This window comes from Elaeis guineensis, chromosome 8, assembly GCF_000442705.2.
Source record: "Elaeis guineensis isolate ETL-2024a chromosome 8, EG11, whole genome shotgun sequence".
NCBI classification, from domain to species: domain Eukaryota; kingdom Viridiplantae; phylum Streptophyta; class Magnoliopsida; order Arecales; family Arecaceae; genus Elaeis; species Elaeis guineensis.
In genome coordinates this window covers 23,936,976-23,958,358 of record NC_026000.2, presented here as the reverse complement: position 1 = coordinate 23,958,358, position 21,383 = coordinate 23,936,976, and the positions used below count along the sequence as shown (strand labels likewise).

Here is a 21,383-nt window from a genome sequence, read left to right as displayed (position 1 = left end):
TTTATAATATTTTTAAAAAGCTTTATTGTTAAAAAAATTTAAGAACCAAATTCTATATATTCTTATATTCATATATAATTTTCCTCACAAACTCTTTAAAATATATAAACTTCATGATTACTTTTATTTATATTATATTTAGAAAGTAATAATAATATTTGATACACAAATATTAATATTTTAATCTTAAATCATTTTTTATTTTTAATATTTTAATATTGTTGGGTATAAAATATCCTCAGCCGAAGTTCTTAACAGGATTGACCCTCCCGAGACTCCTCCGGCTTTCGACCGCAGATGGTATCTCCCCGGACTTCTCCAACAGCCGGATTCCCGCAGTGCTGACCGAATTCTCCCGACGGACGAACTCCCACTACACCACCCGAGCTCCTTCAACATGAGTTCCCCCAGTTATCTATTAAACCGCCCGAGCGCTCACTAAGCTCCACCGACAGTCGACTTTCTACGACTATCAGCTGCTCCCCGAATCCCTTCCAGAGTTCTTCCAGCCAGGTTCAACTCCAATCCGAACTACTCCGGACTCCGCCAACGGCTGAACTTCTCCAACGGTAGATTCCTACAACTACCAGATCTCGGTCCGGACTCCTACGGGAGCTGGATCTCATCTCCGACCTCGACTGCGGAAAGGCTTCGCCCGGACTCCTATGGGAGCCGGGCTCCGCCCTCGACCCCGATTGCTGGTAAACTTCATCCGGACTCCTAAGGGAGTCGGACTTCATCCCTGACTTTGATTGCAGGTTGACTTAGCCCGGACTCCTACGGGAGCCGAATCTCATCCCCGACCTCGACTGCGGAAAGGCTTCGCCCGGACTCCTATGGGAGCCAGGCTCTGTCCTCGACCCCGATTGCTGGTAAACTTCGTCCGGACTCCTACGGGAGCCGGACTTCATCCCTGACTTTGATTGCAGGTTGACTCAGCCCGGACTCCTACGGGAGCCGGATCTCATCCCCGACCTCGACTGTGGGAAGGATTCGTCCGGACCCCTACGGGAGCCGGGCTCCGCCCTCGACCCCGATTGCTGGTAAACTTCGTCCGGACTCCTAAGGGAGCCGGACTTCATCCCTGACTTTGATTGCAGGTTGACTCAGCCCGGACTCCTACGGGAGCTGGATCTCGTCCCCGACCTCGACTGCGGAAAGGCTTCGTCCGGACTCCTATGGGAGCCGGGCTCCGCCCTCGACCCCGATTGCTGGTAAACTTCGTCCGGACTCCTAAGGGAGCCAGACTTCATCCCTGACTTTGATTGCAGGTTGACTTAGCCCGGACTCCTACGGGAGTCGGATCTCGTCCCCGACCTCGACTGCGGAAAGGCTTCGCCCGGACTCCTACGGGAGCCAGGCTCCATCCTCGACCCCGATTGCTGGTAAACTTCGTCCGAACTCCTACGGGAGCCGGACTTCATCTCTGACTTTGATTGCAGGTTGACTCAGCCCGGACTCCTACGGGAGCCAGATCTCATCCCCGACCTCGATTGCGGAAAGGCTTCGCCCGGACTGCTATGGGAGCCGGACTCCGCCCTCGACTCCGATTGCTGGTAAACTTCGTCCGGACTCCTTAGGGAGCCGGACTTCATCCCTGACTTTGATTGCAGGTAGACTCAGCCCGGACTCCTTCGGGAGCCGGACCACGTCTCCGACTTCAATTGAAGGAAGACTCCATCCGAACTCCCACGAGAGCCGGATTCCAAGCTCCTCTCAGGCGGGTGGCTAGCCATCTCTCTCCGTCAAACACCCCAGCCGAACTCCGACCGATAGACCTGGACCTCCTGGCAGGCCGCAGCAACAGCCACGACTCTGCTCCATCTCCTGCGACGGATTCCACGCGGCTCCATCACTCCCTGACAGGCCGCAGCAACAGCCACGACTCTGCTCCACCTCCTGCGATGGATTCCACGTGGCTCCATCACTCTCTGGCAGGCCATAATAATGGCCACGATCCTGCTCCACTTCCTGCGACGGATACCGCGCGATTCTTCCATTCTCTGGCAAGTCACGACAACGGATGCCGCTCCGCTCTCCGTAGCAGACTCCACATGGCACGCCCCGGTGATAGCCACGGGTCCACTCCACTACTCTCTGCAACAAACTCCTCCTGACTCTGGGCGGCCCACTGCCAGACGGTTACAGACATCGCTATCAGTTTGTTGCCCCCTCCGCCTATAAAAGGGGGACCCCAGATACGTTATTCTTTAAGCTTTATTTTCTATCCTAAAATTCTGCTAAAATTTTGTTCGAGCACTCCATTCTTGTTGAGGCAGAGAACTGACTTGAGCATCGGAGGGTCTTGCCGGAGCAACCCCACCTCCGGTTTAGACTTCTTTTGCAGGTTCGGCGGCGATCGCGACTCCCTCGACTCCAGCTTCTCCGACGCAAGCAGATTTTTGCACCAACAAATACAAATCTAATTAAATTAGTGGTCTGATCTTTGATTAAGATAGTCTTCGTATAGGTTTAATAACTATATCTTAGATTTTTTCTTACCTATGTGCTATGTACAATCTGCATAATAAATTATATTTTTATTTTTTATAATTATTTAATTAATACTAGTTTTTATCACTAAATTATGCTAAAATATGGTTTATATTTAAATGATACATAGCTTATATCTATATTAGAATAGAAGAAATATTGATAGGAACAATATCCAAGTTATATCCATATCTATATAAAATAAATATAGATATAATTAATATCCAATTTATATCTATACCTATTTAGAACAAATATAGATATTAATTTTAGTATCCATTTAATATTCATATTTGTTGAAAAATATGGATATAAATATGTATATACAACCATCCGGTCCGTTTTTAACCTACAAAAAAGAAAATGATAAAGCAATGAAGGAAAAAAATGGCTAAGAAAAAATAAAGTTTTAATGGATTAGTAGATTAAGGGAGGGATATGAGGACAAAGAGACAAAAACAGAATGAGAGTTGCACAAATATGAGAGAGAGAGAGAGAGCTACTATATGATGAAATGCTTCCAAAAGAAGCTAGTGAGGCATTTAGATAGAAAAAAATAAAAACAATAAACCTTCCTTGTCCTAATGTATTTAAGAGCATACAAGTAAATAAAATAATTCAAAAATTTAAAAGCAAGCAATAAAAGTATTATTTCATATTTTTATAAATTAAAATTAATCAATGCATCATGTTAGACTAGGGTTAAATATTTTGGTATGTCAAAAGAGTAACTTAAATTATTAATTAAAATATCCCCATGTCATTGGAGAAAATGAAATAAAAATTGAGTATTAAAATATACAAAACAAAGCAAAGCTAAAGAGAGAGATTTTTGAATTATCAATATATATAGAAAATAAATTCTTGCTAAATCAAAGCAAAATAAAATACAAATAATAGTAAAAAAAATATTACCATATGATTTTGTTAACTAGTGTATATTGCCAATTTAGTTAATAATATAATTGTAAGGTTATGCCACATTTCAGTTGCGTAATGGACCACTCTATTTTTTAATAATTTTTGAGCTCACTTTTTGATTGAAAAAATCAATGAAAAATTTTTATGCATCATGGGCAGTGTAGAAAATCCGACGTAGAGTGCACCGTCTTGTCCGATTGATCCATGTAGCCACTGCTTTCCAACACATATTTAATATCTACAGTTCTATTTTTTCGTTTAAAATTTTGAATGACGAAAATGTCCTTCCTATTTTGAAAAATTGTGACATCTTATGACATACTATGACATCTTGTGTTAAATTATGACTTTCTGCCTACCTGCATGCAGGATGTCATAATATGGCTTAGGATATCATAATATAGGAAGAGTATTTTTATCCAACCACTTTCTAATACATATTAATGTCTGTAGTTCGTTTTTTTATTTAAAAGTTTTGAATGTCAAAAATATTTTTTTTTTGAAAAAAATTATGATATTCTGTAGTATATTATGATATCCTGTATAAAATTATGATTTTCTATACATAGAATATCATAATATTATACGGAAAGTCATAATATGAACATAAGAGAGCAGAAGTATTTTTATAATTCAAAATTTTAAATAAAAAAATAAAATTATAGATATTAAATATATATTAAAAAATAATATATATAAATTAATCAGATAAAATGATGTGCTCAATATTAAATTTTCTCCGTTGCCTGTGGTGCGCAAAGAATTTGCCGAGAGCCAATGTAACATCTGACTTTGTAGTAACCATTTTCACGCTGCAATCTTTATTCATTCTTTTTTAATGGGTGCGTCATGGCTGATAATAGGAGTGAGGGATTTGTTTTTTAAAAAAAAAACTTTTTTGTTGGAGCCAAAATACCTATTTTATCTTCGGTTATTTTTCAAAATCTAAAAAGCCAGATTCACGCTTCACACGCCCTTTCGGGTACATTTTGGGTGGGATTCGATGCACCGCTTTCCATCTATTTTTGGAATGGACCACCATCATTCTCGGTCCACCTGGAGATCTGACACTGCATCACCGCCCAATTTCGGTCGGGACTAATCATCCGGGCGAAGCGTGAATGGCTGCTTCCTGTCCGAATCCAGACAGCTGACGGCGCTCGGGAAGGGTTTTGCCCCTTTTTTATTCACTCGCTCCAAATTAAAACTCCCCACCCCTCATCCATCCCGGAGTTCCGGGATTTTTCCTCTCTTCCCCTCTCCCTTCTCGCGTCCCTTCGAGTCTTTGTAGCCGGTTCTGCTTTCCGGCGAGGTCGACGGCTCTGACGGTGGTGGGTGCTCGACGCCCAAGTCCAATCCGGCGACTTTGGTATGACCCTCTTCTCCGGATAGATCAAAACCCTAGTTTTCTCATCAAGAACTCCAGTCTCAAGACCCATCGTAGTTCGATTCGTTTTTTTTTTGGGGGGTTATCAAATTCCTACTTCACTCGCGATTGGAACCTTGGAATCATACTTGGAGATGAAATTATATGTGTATGCGTTTTTAATTTAGCTTATAGTTGCCATTTTTCGTCCTGAAATATGGGAATTCTTTTCATTTATGCCGAGTGGGTTCTTTTTGGTGCATGGGTAGATTGCTTTTCTGAAAGTTGGTGGTTGAACGAGTGGTTCATGGAAGATCGCAAGGTCGTTTCTTTATTTGTTTTTGTCAATGATATTGGTTATGGTACTTGTTGTTCAGGTCATGTTTCATTTACTCCTGAAATTGTGATTCTTTTGTGAGAATTGAATGGTGCCTCTGCAGTTTTATGTTCATTGTGAAGTACATCATCTCTCAGCTCGAAGATCTTGCCATATTTTGCCTTGATGAGCTGGTTTAGAAGTACGTTATGTGGTAGCCTTAATAACCAATTCGGTCATGATAACTCCTTTGTTGTTGTTGTTGCCGTTGTGGCAGAAAAATCACACCCTTTGAATATGAATACATCCAATAAGGTCAGAAAACAAAATATCACGCAACCCAAAAGGAATGGAAGTCTGGTCAGTCCACAAAACACCACTCAAGTACTCCACCATATAGGAGGCGACCCAATCCGCAGTAGTATTCGCCTCCCGGTACACGTGATAACTCCTTTTTCAGTAAGAGAAAAAAGACAAAAAAATTTATATGTCTGAACTTTAATAAGTGCATGAGAATCTAGTATCAGCTCAAGTAGGAATGTGCTGAGAACAAACAAATGATTTTTGACTTGGTGCCATACCTAGGAAAACTGTCACTAGGGCTGAAATTCCAATTAATGTCTAGCAAATGGCTCTCCGAAGCATCATGTGTAATAAAATTTTAACTCCAACCTGCTTATATTCTTGTACAAATCACTATGGTAGGATAAGCTTTATATTCAATGTCATCTAGCTGCAACCTTTAAAGAGAGGTTAAGATGTCTTAAAAAAAAAGTTTTATGGAAGGGACTTGTTTATGCACTTAGTAGGACCTGAGTCTGAATAGTAGAGCAGCTGGATGTTCATGATCAGGTGGTGCAAACATGACAAGAGTCGTGGAGCTTGAGGTATTTACAATCATTAACAGCAGGTGTGTTGGAAGTGCTGACCTTTCATAAAAGCTTTTATAAAGGATGTTGAAGGAAGATGTTCACACTGGAAAAACTCAAATTTTTCCTTGGAGTCATGGTGAAATTCATTATTCTGTCTAATTAATTGCTGCTTTCGTGTTAGTTAAAGAAGGAACATATCTCACTTGGCTATTCAAGAACATGCTCTTAAGTACTCTCGTTGGATATGGATCTGATGAATAATGTTTGTAGAAGAGACATAATTTAATTAGCTGATTGGTTGATTACAGCAATAGATTTGATGAGGAAAAATTATGCCGTGTCGATGGTGAGCCTTGTACATCACCATTTTAACTGATAGAGACATATAAATGATGATACTACATAATCAATTTATTGTTTCTATTTATATCCGTGAATACTCATTAATAAATCCTCTACTTTCCATTTTTAAAGAGAACTATTTTATTTAGAGGTTTAGGTGGAATAGGACCTCTTTAATTACTTCTCTTTGATTGGCTAAATGCTCTTTAGCCGCCTACTTTCTTCCAGAGGTAGAGTAGGTATTTAAAAAAAAAAAGTATATTTGCGCCCCCACCCCCCCCCCCCCCCCCAAACCACCAAAAGAAATAAAAGGAAGTAGTAAATTCCACAGTAGGTGAGAAGTAATTTGACCCATCTACTCTAGCTTAACTTTTTTGGGAATCAAATGTGGCTATGAGGTTTGTCATTGAATGCAATATATTGTGAAACCTTGCATTCCGATCCCCTTCATCCAAGAACTTTCTAATGTCTTGGGAAAGTTGTAGGATGGCTTCTTGATCGCATGAGGCAAAACTACTCAATTGACATGAAGTTCCATGCTTGCCAACTAGCTTTCTGGATTTCATAACAAGTTCGGATCCTCTCAAGTTCGGCCTCCAAACCTAACCATCCGATTCCATAATCACGGTTGTCCATGTATTGAGAGAAGGTTGTGATGCTTCAGAGCCCACACTGTACATGAGAGCGGCTCTTGTTTTCACAGTTTGAGGCCTGATGCATCTCAGTCATCTTGTCATACATGGGTGGCCTTGATTGCAAACCAAATCATCAAGTTCGGTCCTTGAACTTGGGAGGATCTAGACACTTTCAAAAAAAAGAGGTAATTTTCACTTAAAATTACCTTTGTCATGATTGACTCCAATACCTAGTAACTTGAAGGTTGAGGTTTGGGTTTATAGCATGTGGTAAAACATCTTCAAACTTTCATCTGATTGCAGTTTCTTGTAAATTGGTTCACATTTTTGTTGAATTTGGTGATTCATTTACTCCACTAGTTGTCTAATATGGCTCACATAGGTGCATAATCAATATGAAAATAGGGATCATATTTTGTTTGCTGTTTATTTGACTAGGTAGGCTTAAGCTCGAGTTCTTCCTCATCTTCAGGTGACCTCTAAATGCATCTTAATGCTTCGCTCATCTCTTTGAGCTTATATCAAATTTCATCTTTGGTGTTATTGGAAGGTGGCATTCCTCTAATTGAGCCCGTGATAGTTAACTTGTTAAAGTCATCCCAAAATATATTGATGGTCATGGATAAGGGCTTATTAGCCTCGTTGATCTTTCCCACCTTCTCGACAAGAGTACCATAAATTAGAATGTTCATATTGACTTCTAAAGATTTAACGAACAAATTCTCAACTTGTTATTGTAATAGGATAGAGTTTCATACAATGATTAGAAACTTGAGGATTTGTAGCACATAGATGGCTCGATGGTGATATGCATTCCTTGTTACAGGGGTGGTACATCTCAATACATGTTGGTACATATTAGTTCAAAAAGGAAAAAGGCATACTGATTGGTATGGTGTTGATACGCCTTGATAGCACAATATCACAAGATAGGGGCCCAGTTTGTCCAACACTATCACACATTGGCCCCTATCATACCACCTCATAGCTGGTGAGGTGCTTGTATCAGGCCAGCACACACAAGATTTCTTCCATTGGTTTTACATCATCAAAAATATTGAAATCTCTGATTGATTCTGCATGATATTGGTTTTTTATCTTCTATAGGAGTTTAGGTGATTTACCATAATTAGTATGTTGGTGTCTTTGATGATAACATATGATATTAATTCTTCATTAGAATTTGGTTTTGAACAAAGACTTTCTTATACATGCAATCTCCACAATGTTGTGTTGACTTTACAATTTGATTAAAACTTAAGCATGGCATGCATAGTTGTTCACCATGCAAGAGTTTGAGATTGGCTTCTTGTATCCTTTCCTCATTTCATCTACTGTGTAGATCACCTTCTATGCAGCTTCAAATATCTGTTGTCTGCAATACATGAACTTGATGCACCACCATGTTGTTGATTTGTATTGCTCTTTGGCTTCTATACCAATTCATTGTAATGTGTTGTTTTCATAGAATAAATAAATACAAGAAAAAAAAAAAAGAAAAAAAGGAGGAGAATACAGAACATTGAAACTTGAAATTAAACATAATCCTGCTGTTGTTTGCTAAAAACGAAACCCCTACATGTATAGAAAGCATGAGATGCTTTCGACGAGCAGTCTGGCCACTGATCACTTTATTTTACTTGTCCTCCCCATCTTACGAGACTTTTAGATCTTTCTCCATACTTTACTCTGGGCAAGGATTGTTAAGAGAAACAACTATTTAAGACATCCTACCAATTGTATGGTGATTAGGCAACACAAAGAGGTTCTCATGGGAGTCAACGGTCAAATGTTTACATACCTTAACATGTCATATTCTTGCCACTGTATATCTCAGTCCATCAAAAAATCTGAGACCCATGCCTTCTCAGTACACATAGGCATAGATACACATACGCACGCACGCACGCAAGCGCACACACACATATACAACAAATATGAAACTAAATAGGCCATATATAGCCTATTTAATTTCATGTTTGTTGTATGCATGTATATATAAGTAGCAACAAATATGAAATTAAATATTCCTTCCTAATAAATTTAAGATTCTGGACTGCTATAAAAGATAACTATATACTTTTCTCATGTGAGTTTGGCTCCTAGTTAATTTTCCTGAATAAGTACATATTGTTGGTCCAAATAGATAGATATCTCTTATTTTTATTTTAGGTTATTTACTAAATTCTTTTACTAATACATAACTATGACCAAGATTTGCTATCTCAGTACCAGACTATGTATCTGCACCATGTTGGTAGAATGTCGGCATGCCAGCTATGAGGGTCAGTTTTATGTACCAGCACTCAATATGCCCCCTTGTACCAAGTATCTGTTTGATACTGGTATGGTACGATATGCCTGGTAACAGTGCGGTTTGTTTGGTACAGGACAATATGACTCGATATCGTGAACTTTGGATGTGCCCCTCCATGGTTATAACCCTTCCAAAGCTCATATAAACACTTCAATAAGCAATTTACTTTGCATTAAGCAATAAATATATATGAGAAACTTTAAATATCATTTATGAAATTGAGGACCAGTAGCTCCCAATTATTCTATTGGCTTCTTATTTTCCATGATATTTTTAGAGCTCCTGCATCTTTTGTGTTCCATTTTCTGTTGATATATCATACAGCTATGAACCATAGCTGTGATTAAAATGATAGGTTTCAGGTTGGCTATGATCATGCACTGTGATAGCCATAATTTTTGAAGCCTATGATTGATGCTATAAGGGTTTTTATCTCTAAAATTGGGGATTAAGATCTAAGTTCTGGTTTATGTCTATGTTTTTCACCTCATGATTATGGTATCACTTATTATGGGAACTGCTCCTTCATGATAGTTACAGTCTTCTGCTGCACTCTGCGATCCTCCACAATATCAATGAGAGCCCAAATCTTTGCCCCTTATTTTTCTCTTATAGACTTAAAATTTTCAGCTGTGAATGATTGATGCTACTGGAATGTCAGTTAGCAACTAAACATTACCTGATTATGACCCTAAGGCTGCAGTAAGTGAAGTTTCCATTTATATATTGTCTATCGATAGGTTTTCAATCGCATTAGTCTTGGGATCTATGGTGCCATTTTCCATGTTGTGTTTTGTCCCACATTGAAGTTGTTGTAACCTATTTGCAATTTCAATAGGAGAAGAGGCAAGCTGTAAACGAAGGGACCACCCTTAAGTAAAAGCAGGACTGTTTTAAGTTTTTTTGTGGAGAACTAAGGTATTCTCCCTGCAAAAGAGCTCAATTTGATCAAAAATGTGCAACGAACCTGTTTACAATTCAACAGAAATTAATATTTGATTTTCTCTCTCTTTGAAACTTCAGCAACTGGTGAACTGTTTTGTCTGCTTATTCTCATCATAAGCATTTGTCCCATCATAAAAATTACATTCTGTATAAACATACATGTCCTGCCTATGCATTTTCAGAATATTGTCCATGGTCATTTGGCTTGTATGGACATAGTACATGTTCGCATAGTCACAGTCAACATGGTATATCTGATTATGGTCTGTTATTTTTTCATGCTTGACGTTTCCAATTATGTCCTTTTTTTCCTTTTTCCCACATTGTTGTGGATCTGATTAGCAATATGGATGCTTTGTTGGATGCAGGCATATGAGGAAATTGCTAATTGCATTTCATGTTAATGTTTCTTTGGCCTTGACTTGAAAAATGTAAACTAAATTTGCATACCAGATTCAAATACTCTGCATAAGCTTTAGGATTTTTCAGTTTTATCTAGTTATTTTGATATTATATGAAGATACTGATCTAATAGTTTTTTTTGGGCTCTTTCATGCTTCTTGTTTTTCATGGTTAATGCGAAAACTTCCAGATATCAGCTATCTGTTCTTTCACAAATGTAATCAACTCATTAAACCAAGGTCCACAATCTAGTACAGGCACCACCGGTATGTTATTGGTTCAGTATGGTATGATGGATAAGGTATGATATGCATACCATTTTGAGATAGCTCTCAAGCCATTTTTCTTACTTTTTTTTTGAAAAAATCCTTATCACCTCAGCATGGGTTGGTATGCATCCTAGTTCACCTTCGTACATAATGGTTATGGTACACCTCGATATGGGGGCTTGTATTGACCCGAATACAATTTTCATACCAGTTCTGATCCGGTATGGTATGGTACAGTGTACCTCATAGTACGACAATGCTTGCATTAAACTATATATCCTTGTTCTTTTTAGAAGTAGAAACAAAGTGGTGATGTTCTTAGTTACCTTTTTAACATGGAAGTACTTGCCAGATAATTATTTTGAATATAATGTAAGTGATTTGATGCTTTTAGAACTCAACATGATATTAAGGGATGTATTTGTCTTCGTGTCTAGGAGTTTTTCTTTTAATGTCTTCTTTACGAGATGGAACTTGCTCTAAGTAAAATTATTGATGACTCCCTTCCTTTGTCTTTCCCATCTCATGTTTCATCTTTAGTAAACCATTAACTTTCTTGCTTTCTCATTTTCGACTCTATAGTGGCTTTGAACCAGGGATCTTCATAGTTGGACTCGTTTTGCCTTGCAAATTATAATATAGTTCTGTGATATCATGGGGGAACTTGTATTTTTTTTCATAGTCATGGCTGTAATGTTTTTCCAGTTGGTGATATTGTTATTTTATTGTTTTGACTATCTATGCAACTTTACTGTTGCTTCTTGTTTGTTGTACACTTAACCTTGCTCGTGCATCAATGTTGAGTCTATATGATTCTTGTTTCCTAGCTGTGTGTTGTATCAAACATTGTGTTCAATAACAATTTTGAGTAATTTTCTTCTTGAGTCAGTTCCCTGTTTGGAGCTGATTTGGCACATGTATCTGGCTCAAGAAGCAAAATGAAGAGAGTTTTATTTAGCAAAAGATTTTTTTTATGAAGCTGGTGTTCTAATGAATCATAAATTTCTTTCCCTTTTTACTGAAGGAGATCAGCATAAGATTCTATTTGAAGTAGCTTTAAAAAGGCTTCCAGATTAAGGTGATGGGATATCGGGAAAACTTGGAATTCTACTTCAATCTCTCGCGCAAAGAGCTTCAGGTGTTGTGCAAAAGCCACAACCTTCCTGCAAATAGAAGTAATTCTCAATTAGCCAAGTCACTGGCTTTATTTCTAAGGGTATGACCATACACATGTTATTGCACCTCATCCACCTGTATAGTATGTATTTTAAAGTTTATATTCAAATCTAAAATCTAATTGTTTAAACAATTGGACAGAAAGAAAATGCCGCATCTTCAATGCTGAGACCATTGGTGCCAGAATCAAATGCTAAAGAAACAGTCAATCCTCTGGAGGAAACTACTAGAGGTATGCTTCATATATCCATCAACAAGTTGCAAATATGGAAGTTGCTTAAAATTATCCGAAACAATATATTAAAGAACAGAGTGTTCTTGATTCATTAATCTTGGAAAGATGTTGTAGGAGCATTTGAAAAAAGCAACTCTTCCAGGATTGATAACCATGGACTGGCATCTGGGATTAATAGGAAGCTAAATGATGATCAGCCACATTCTCGTACAAGAAATCAGATGGAAAGTGGTAGCCACTTGATAGGCCAAACATCAGAGAAGGTATCACTCTAAACTCATGCATGATCTTTTATTGCTTTTAGTTCGTGGAGATTCCTTTCCTTCAACTGAACATATGCGAGGATCTGTTCATCTTCTGCTGGCTGCTTAATGTCATCGATAATAACATGTACATGGGATCTTAATTATTTGAGCATTTATTTCTCTTGCTTTTGTTGTTATATATCAATACAGGCATATGATACAGCTGCAAATGTGGTTTGTTCATACCCTATTAATATTGAAACCATGGAAGGTTTTGGTTCTTCTACTTCTGAACCTAGTGATATGGGCGCAATATCTCAGGTTGCTGCTGAGATCCACCATATTACAGCAGTGCCAGAACTTCATTTTGATAGCAATTATGTTGCTTTTATGAATGGATCGCGGAAAGCCTTAGAGCTGAGAAGCTGTGGTCAGAAATTACCAATTCATGCTGTGACCAATGCTGGGACTTCTAATATGACACCATGTGGACATAAAAGAGCTGGTGATTGTTCCAGAGAAAGTGGTTTTGTATCTTCTGATGAAACTTCTACAAAAGTGCTTCCTTCACTCCAATTTTTTGTGATGTCCGAGAAGGGAATTAATCTATATGTAGATTTGAATCATAGCCCATCAGAATGGATCAACAGCTTGAAGGACGAAGTGTGCATTCATCCAGAAGCACAAAACCATGAATCAAAGACTATTTCCACTTGTATTAGTGGCTTGGCAGATGCTGATGAACATATGAAAATTTCACCATCTGGGAGCACTGGAATATGTATTCAAACCAATGGGGCTGAGAAGAACACTGGATGTACCAATTCTTCCTTCAGTTCAGTTGTTAGTGAGAATTGTCAATCTGAGGCCTGTCCACAAGATGCAACTGTTGTAACTTCTCGAGTCTCTGTATTGACATCAAGTAGTATCCCTGTTGAAACATCTGGTTCTCTGGAGGCGAATCAAGTGGTTTCATCTTCCTGTGTAACAAATTCTGATGTTCACGACCACATGGCATCTGATACTACATCTTGTCCCAGAGATGAGCAGGTCCTACATCATGACTCTGGTGATGCTTCTTTTAGGATTGATAAGAGCAGTTCATCAATACCTGATACTTCTATCAAATCTGTTGGCAACATAGATTCAAGTCTTGATGGAAACAGTAAACCTGAAACAGATGAGTGTTGCACTCTGAAGATAGCAAGTGCTGATTTTAATAATGTAGAAGCTGGTGCTTTAGACAAACCCATGAATGGTATCTGCAGGAGAAATAATGTTCTAATATCTAATGGAATGCAAGATAGTGTGGAAGCATCTTATGCCGGCTATTCTGAAAATCATAGTGGAGCATGTGAACTTCCAACTGAAAGAGAGCGCATGGAAGTATTACCAGAAGCCACAGGTCACCTCAAGATTTTATCAAATTCTGGCCAAATTGATGGGCAAATGTTATTGGATCATCCAATGACTGATGCACAATCAGATGCAGGGTCCACCGACAATCTTTCTAATCAGCATGCGTGTGGTAGCTTTGGAAATTCTGTTTCTGATGATCCGTTGTCAGCATTTGGGGATGAAATGGTATTACTCCTTTTTCCTTAACTAAGTGTTATATTGCATTGCTAGCAGAAAATGTGCAAGGAATTCTAGGATTGATTCAAGGATTATAATTGTCAACCCATCCCACACTTTAAAAAAAAAAAAAAAAAGATCTAAAAGTGCATACTGTATGGCGGCCGATTGTATATTTTACTCATGCATGAACCAGATCCAACTTGACAAATGACTGTCACCAATTTTTTTGACTGAGCTCCACTAACACAATAAATGACTAGAATATGCTTCAAAGTTCATTTTTTGCTACTTTATGATGGGTTATACTATGACTCTTTTGCTTGATCTTCTCAGTACAAGAGATAATTAGGCAGTTGCTTCTACTTTGTTTGCTTCTCAAGTTTTTTGATTGACAAGTGATTTGTTAAGGTCTTCCTATCCATTACTTGCATACATCTAGGTAATTGGGATCGTCATGTTATAGCTGAATGATGCATATGTTTTAAAAAAATTTAAGGGCTTTTAGCTTGTGCTGGAGGTTTATGAACTTGCATCATTTGGCAATCAGCTTGTGACTTTTCATTTGAAGTGTAAGAGGTATCTTTTAAAACTCAAATCGTCTCTGATGAGAACCATAATGGTTACTCTTGTACGTTCAACATTTAGTATTCCTGCTGCTTGAACTGTGTCATGAGTACGTGCAACCATGCTATCTGCAATAATTAAAACTCTTGAACCAATAGGATCAGAATCCTTAGAGGAGGAATCTCACAACTTGAGTTAGTGCCTTATTAGTTATTTCTTCTCATTACCTGCTTCATATTAGGCTATTATTTACTATTTGTCTTATTTGGTTCTCTCTTCCTGGGTTAAGTTCACATATGCAATGGGGACTCAGATGACTTGGTCATGCTATGCAAGGTGCAGTTTCCAGAAGTTTGTTGTTGATAATTGATACAATGATGTTTCTTATTCTAGCTTCTTTTTTTTTCTCTCTCAATTTGAGGTAGACCTAGAAATTAAAATGAAGTTGAGATATACTTTTTGGTGAATTGGCATATGGGACTTTTCCTCCTTGTTGCAAAAACCTGAAAATCTATGCTTTCTGTGTGCAGGGTAAAAGCAATCCAATGAAGGGGAAAGATGGCTCAGAGTAATCTTTGTTTTCAATAAAGCTTAGTTTGTGTCCTTCACAAATTCATTCTAAATAACTCTTGGTTGTTTGGTTATGCAGATGCTCACAATTTCAGAACACCTTCGACAAAAGTTCTAAAAGAGCTCACGATCCAGAGTCTGCTGAGGAGCTCCAGAGTAAAAGGCAGCATGTTTGTGGTGAAAAGAGTGCAATGATGAATTTAAGAAGCTCTAAGACTTCAGCAAAAGAAACTCCATGTGATCCTGTTGTCTTTCCTAGACGTTCCACACGGCTTGTTTCTAAGGTTTAATCAGATATTTTATTTAGAATTCTCTTTTGTTTTTTATCTTTAATAAGCAGTCGAAAAAGGATTAGCAGTAGATTGTATTTTTTTTGTGTTCACATGATTCTTATGGTAGTCATGTTTTACAAAATACAAACATAATAAATAAGCCATGTTTTTTAACTTGGGGTCAGCCAAATCGATCCTATTTCTCTCTACCCTAACCCAAGTTTTCTTTTTTCTTCTTTTTTTTTTCAGATAGCAAATTTCTATCATTTTTCACAACCTCCAAGTCTTCTTTAGTCTCGCCCTCTTTTCCGACCCATCCGTGTCTCAACTTTTATCAAGCCCATTCAGATCTTCATAATGTCTAATTCTAATATCTAATGTATTGTTGGATTATAAATTAAAAATTCTTGAATCCAACAGTAATCTTAAGACGAGAATTTTTACTACTAGATTGTTTCAAGTTTCATTGTCATCTGTCCAATCACGCGAGAAATCATTGGACGTCCTCCCTTGTGGACAACTGCTGGTTGCTGAGGCTATGCTTTATATAGCAGTATGGGTGAGGGTTTTAATTCATTACTTGTGGTTTTCAATTTTATTTTTAATTTTTTGGTGACTTGTGCATGATAACCCATGTGGGAGGTTGCAATCGCAGGGTTGAACTAATGCCATGGTATCAACTGAGCCTCAGTACTCATTCGTTTAGACATTTTATCTGGGAGCTGTTGTATGGTTGTTAGTATTTGGTTTGACAAGCTATGTACTTTTCTTCCAGTTGTGCACCTCATAACTTATGGGTGAAAGTTTACCATCATAATTCACTTCTCCTGCTGCTTTTTTGTTTTTTGTTTTTTGGTTTTTTTTGTTGGGGTTGGGGGGGGGGGGGTGGGGGTGTTTGGAATTGTAGAAAAAAATGAATGACATGGTATATATGGATCCAGTTGTTTATGTTAGATTTCATTATATATGCTTCAGTTTGCCTTTTGGGTCTAAATTATGTCCCAAGGCTGTAACATGATTGTCATATCTGATTGGCTTGATAAGCTATATAATCTTTTTTTCTAATGTTTGCTTCACCTTCCCTGTGCAGTGAAATCGAAGTTAATCAAAGTTTGTCAGGTGGTGTTGGTCTGGATTCAGATCGTTCATCACTCTTTTTCACTCAAGTGTAGATTTTATTCGGAAGAAATGTGCACAAAAAATCCAGGACATTGAACCATCCCCTTTTCTCATGAAGTGGAAATTGTAGGCTGCAGCAGCCTCATGTTGGAAGTTTACTGCAAATGGCAACATATTGCATGAAGTGATATGAGTCTCCCTAGAAATATCTAGCATTTCGTTAGATCGCTTGAACTTGCTGATTGTCCACTAAGTAATTTCTCTCTTTTGGTTGTAGCCGATGCAGCATTCATGCCCTCTTTCCAAACATTCATTTTGTGTTGGAAGAAATTATCTACAACACAGTACAGCTTCAAACTACCATGTTCATCATTTATACCAACTTTGTATAAACTTGAGCAAAGCTTCTGCATCCAATAGTATCGAAGTTGCAACTCTAAACATTCCGTTACATGGAGTTGGTGGAACTTTGTAGCCTTACATTGATACACTAGTTTGTTATGCAGCTTCTATGCACTTGCGTAAATGGGATTCCTGTCTGGAAAGGCTGCAAGGAGGAACGAAGGTGAGAGGTCAAAGTAAAAAAAAAAGAAGAAGAAGAAAAAAAAAAAAAAAAAAAAACAAAGGCTTGACACTATTGGTTTCCTGTTTTGTTAATTCAATTGGCATGCTCCTACCTCTCTTGGTTCTAATTGAGACAGTATGATGGGTCTTTCCTCTCATGCTATAGGCAGTTGAGCTTAACTTTAGCATTCTATGTGACCGACAGTGCTTATATGGCTGGCTAGAGATGATTGAAAGTTGATACTACGCTGCTCATTTCATGCTGGAGTGTACAGGAGGCTTGTTCTGGCCTTCATAATAATAAATTTCACAGCTCATAAGGTGCATGATCCATCAGTTCATTGCTCCAAAGGTAATATTACTCAGTTTTGTTTTTAATTCCTGGTTGTGCAGGTGTGAGTAAAATCCATCATGCGCTCGGAATGAGCCATCATGTGTCCTTTGCTTGTTGAAAGAATCGGTGGTGAAGAATTCATCTCATTGTCAGGAAATTTAAGTTGGGATTGTGCTTTTATTTATTTATTTATTTTTCTGAATGAATAAGGAGGAGGCAAGGTACTCCCCCTAATTTTATTAAAGAAAAGATTTACAAAGACATATTGCAGGAGTGCAAGAGGAGAAAGGAAGATAGTGGTGACAACATATTTGTCAACTAGACATGATTTCAAGGAGGCCATGGAGCTCCTATAAAAAGGGCATCTGGGGAATGGATGAGTTGTGGTTTTCAGACCTGGGGTACATCAGGGGCATCCAGAACTGACGACCGATCTTTTTTTTCTTGCAAGCACTTTCTCTGTGTGCGGTTTATTTTTCAGGGCCAGCCAAAGCAACACTTTGATTTTCAGAGAGGCACCCTTAGCCTTCCTGATGATTTTTGTGACAGGGACAAGGGACACCTCCCAAGTTGATGAACCTGTACAAAGAATCAACACTCAGTTTCCCTTTCAAACCTCTAAATTGGGGGTATCGCCAAGTCTGGTTGATCTAACCATAGAGAGAAGGTCCAGCAGTAGATCAATTTGGGAAGGTTACAACATGGTGAGTGGTTCAAGGAGATTGACCCTCCATTGGGAGGCCCTCCAATTTCATTGCGATGCTACTGATGAGTTTGTTTTGGCTGCTCTACATGGTTCCTGGAAGAGAGATATGAGGGGGTTCGGGCCAATCCAACAATCTTTGCAAAACCTAATATCCTCTCCATTACCCAATTTGAAAGCCGTGCAGCTCCGAAAGGCATCCAATTCTTTGCACACGTCCTTCTAAATTGGTGGTATCCTCTTTAGTCATCTCTTAACTCTCGCACCGAGCTGCTACCTTGCACGGGAATCAGTACAAATTTGTTTGCACTAGATGTGCACCAGAATCATCAGATTTGTTCCAGAATTTCAAAGCTCATATATCCAAGAGAGAGGTTCATATTTCTCATAGTCTTAAGGGCAAGACCACCCTCATCTATCCTCTTTACTCATTGTCCCACCCAACAAGATATTTAAATCCATCAGCAGTATCTTTGCCTGTCCATGGAAAAACACACCTTATGTGGTCTATTTTGTTTGCCACCCGCTTTGGGAGTTTGAAAATTGACATGCGGTAAGAGGGCGACATAGTCAAAACAACATTGATGAGAGTGATTCGTACACCCATGGATGGTAATCTATCTTACCAAGAGGCTGGCCTGGATAAGAGCTTCTCCAGTAGAGGCAGCATTCGTGCTTAGTGAGTCTCTTGTTACTTGATGACATATTTTGAATGGAAAGGACTCCTTCTTGCAATTGATCATGGTGGCTAATGTTGAGGCCTAATATTCTCTCGTATTGAAACAATGAATGGAGCTTTTGGGAAGGTTAATTTTGAGTCCCACCACACATTCAAAGGCAAGGAATATCGCTTTGATAGCTATAACGGCCATTTTCTTCTCAACACAAAATAGCAAAGCACCATCTACAAAAAGAAGACTTTTGAAGCCATTGAGAGAATAATTACTGCTAATACCTTTAGAGAGAGTGACCCTGCTTGCTTGAGTAGTATGGAGAGAACATCGATATGAAGAATGGCCCCTTGCTTCCTGTCCGGTTGTAAGAGACAAGCATTGTATGAGTGCTAGGGAAGTTTTTAATGAAAAACAACTGGAGATTATTTCTTAACTAGATGGATTTTATAGACTCGATGGCTTTGTATTATCAAATTAGTATATAAAGTACATAACATGTAATATGTGTATCAAAAAAGCTTCATTGATCAAGAGATAGTTTACAAGGATTATATAAAATTAATTAGGAAGAAAGATATTTTATAAAAATAGAATTTTGATGCCATTTTGGATTAAAAAACAAGAAGAGAAGAAGAAAGGAGGAAGAGAAGGGGAAAAAGAAAAAAGAAAGAAAGCAAAAGATTAAATGAACATACATAAATATAAATTAAAGAAAGACTTGATCTTTAGAGGTTAGTGTTCATAAATTAAAAAAAATGAATATTGTTTTATTTTTGGAAAACCTCTTCTTTAAACGGCATTTTCAAATGAAGAAACTGAATATTATGGTTAAATGAGAGAATGAAAAAAATAAAGCATAAACTAGAGACATCATTGATTTTTAAGTTAAATTGCATTTCCAAAAGAAAAATGAAGGTAGCAATTTTGTTCACTGAAAAAAGAAACACAAACAAAAAAAATAAAAAAATGTTAAAAATATAAAAATAAAGATATTGCCTTTAGAAGGATTGGACTATGAGAAATTTTTGATCTTTAGAGTAAATTTGTATTCTCAAATTAAAAAAAAACAAAAATTATTTTGTTTTCTAAAAATATTAAATTACATTTTCAAAATGAAAAGATTGAATATTATGGTAAAAAAAGGAAACAGAAAAGTAAATCACAAACTAGAGAAAATATCTATTTTTAAGTTAAATTGCATTTGCAAATGAAAAAAGTGAATATATTATATTTTTTAAGACACAGAAAATTTGTTCCACTGAAAAACTGAATATACTATATTATAAGAAACACAGAACATCTATTCCATTAAAAGAGAAAATAGAAAAAAAGATAAATAAAAAAATTCTTAAAATGTAAAAGGATTAAAAACATTGTCCCATTCAGGATCGAACCATAAGAAATCCTTGTTCTTCTTAGCTACGCTGTACTCTCAAATGAAGAAAAATGGATATTATTATATTTTTTAAAAAAAAATCTTTATTAAAAGACATTTTCAAATGAGCAAAATCTGCCCTCACGCAGGATCGAACTACGGACCTTCAGTTTACAAGACTGACGCTCTACCACTGAGCTATAAGGGCATAGGGGACAGGCAAATCCATATGTAATAATATTATATTTTATAAGGAATGATAAGTAGACCAGACTAACTAATTACCTTTGAACCATTTACTTTCTCATGTTTGTTTGTTTAATCTCTTGAATACCTTTTTACATGGGTAACATGAGGAAACCTTACCAACATTGCATGCTGGTGTTGGTGAATGATCCATAGCCGGTTGTAACGTTGTGTACAATATGTCTTGCCCAAACCCAATGTGAAGGCCCGATATACTTTATTATCGGAACCCGGACCTGAACTAAAACATAGAAATGCTTGTATTGATGAAAGATCTGAACCTGATTACAGTTGTGTATAATATATGTCTTAACGTATCCGAACGTGATCCAAAGACCCAATATATTTTTATTGCCTGTACGTGAAGTGAAGCCGGGCCGAAGATTTGATACAGTACCCAAATCCAAACCCAACAGAGTCCTCCAATAGGCTGGATATTATTTAGATATATTTTTAGTATCCACATCTCCAACAGGTCTGGGTTTAAATTTTGAAACACAGATCTGATCCATCCGACGGCACTCCCAGCAAGGCCAATTTCCAGCATCTTTGGTTGCTTTACCACCTAGCAGCTTTGAGCAAAGTCAAAGAGGGAAAAAGTTTAAAAAGGACCTCTTTTATATATAAAAGATATTGATAATTCTATACTTGGTATTAGAGCCAAGAGAGGTAGTAGTATAGAATTATCTAAAAAAAAAGTTTTTTCCGTAAACTATTGTTTTAAGTGATCTTTGCCTGACCACAAATGGCGTAGTCCCAGCAGTTTAGCTGTTGTAAGGGCTATAAAGACATTGGCGTACATCGTTGATAGTCCAAGGGTTGCAGAAATAGTGATTTAAAGTTGAGTTTT

At 37.7% G+C, this 21,383-nt stretch overlaps 1 protein-coding gene, 1 long non-coding RNA gene and 1 other non-coding gene across 9 annotated transcripts; 2 read left to right on the top strand and 1 right to left on the bottom strand.

Moving 5' to 3' along the window:
* Window positions 1-4,546: 4,546 nt before the first annotated feature.
* On the top strand, window positions 4,547-17,088 carry LOC105034295 (uncharacterized). Of its 7 annotated transcripts, XM_073261535.1 has the most exons (9): window positions 4,548-4,783; window positions 10,101-10,180; window positions 11,903-12,094; window positions 12,196-12,286; window positions 12,395-12,552; window positions 12,745-14,118; window positions 15,207-15,244; window positions 15,326-15,530; window positions 16,609-17,088. In XM_073261535.1, the coding sequence occupies exons 3-9, from the start codon at window positions 11,960-11,962 to the stop codon at window positions 16,609-16,611; spliced, it is 2,004 nt and encodes a 667-aa protein (XP_073117636.1). In that variant the 5' UTR covers window positions 4,548-4,783; window positions 10,101-10,180; window positions 11,903-11,959; the 3' UTR covers window positions 16,612-17,088. The 7 variants fall into 7 exon arrangements, with proteins under 7 accessions (XP_010907690.2, XP_073117636.1, XP_010907688.2 ...); XM_010909388.4 differs by lacking the exon at window positions 10,101-10,180 and having other exon boundaries at window positions 4,547-4,783; window positions 12,856-14,118; XM_010909386.4 differs by lacking the exon at window positions 10,101-10,180 and having other exon boundaries at window positions 11,911-12,094.
* Window positions 17,089-17,208: 120 nt separating this feature from the next.
* LOC140859627 (uncharacterized) lies at window positions 17,209-19,361 on the top strand. The gene is made up of 2 exons (XR_012143186.1): window positions 17,209-17,522; window positions 17,595-19,361. It is a non-coding gene; the product is annotated as an uncharacterized lncRNA (long non-coding RNA).
* Window positions 19,362-20,423: 1,062 nt separating this feature from the next.
* Window positions 20,424-20,495, bottom strand: TRNAT-UGU (transfer RNA threonine (anticodon UGU)). Its single transcript has one exon. It is a non-coding gene; the product is annotated as a tRNA-Thr (tRNA).
* Between the last annotated feature and the right edge of the window lie 888 nt (window positions 20,496-21,383).

What these genes read in the sequence shown, in the direction of transcription:
- LOC105034295 (XM_010909386.4), top strand. Translation starts at nt 11,960, where the DNA reads ATGGGATATCGGGAAAACTTGGAATTCTACTTCAATCTCTCGCGCAAA. An exon ending in TAGGCCAAACATCAGAGAAG is followed by an intron (nt 12,553 to 12,744) that starts GTATCACTCTAA and finishes ATATCAATACAG; the next exon opens with GCATATGATACAGCTGCAAA. An exon ending in AAGGGGAAAGATGGCTCAGA is followed by an intron (nt 15,245 to 15,325) that starts GTAATCTTTGTT and finishes TTGGTTATGCAG; the next exon opens with ATGCTCACAATTTCAGAACA.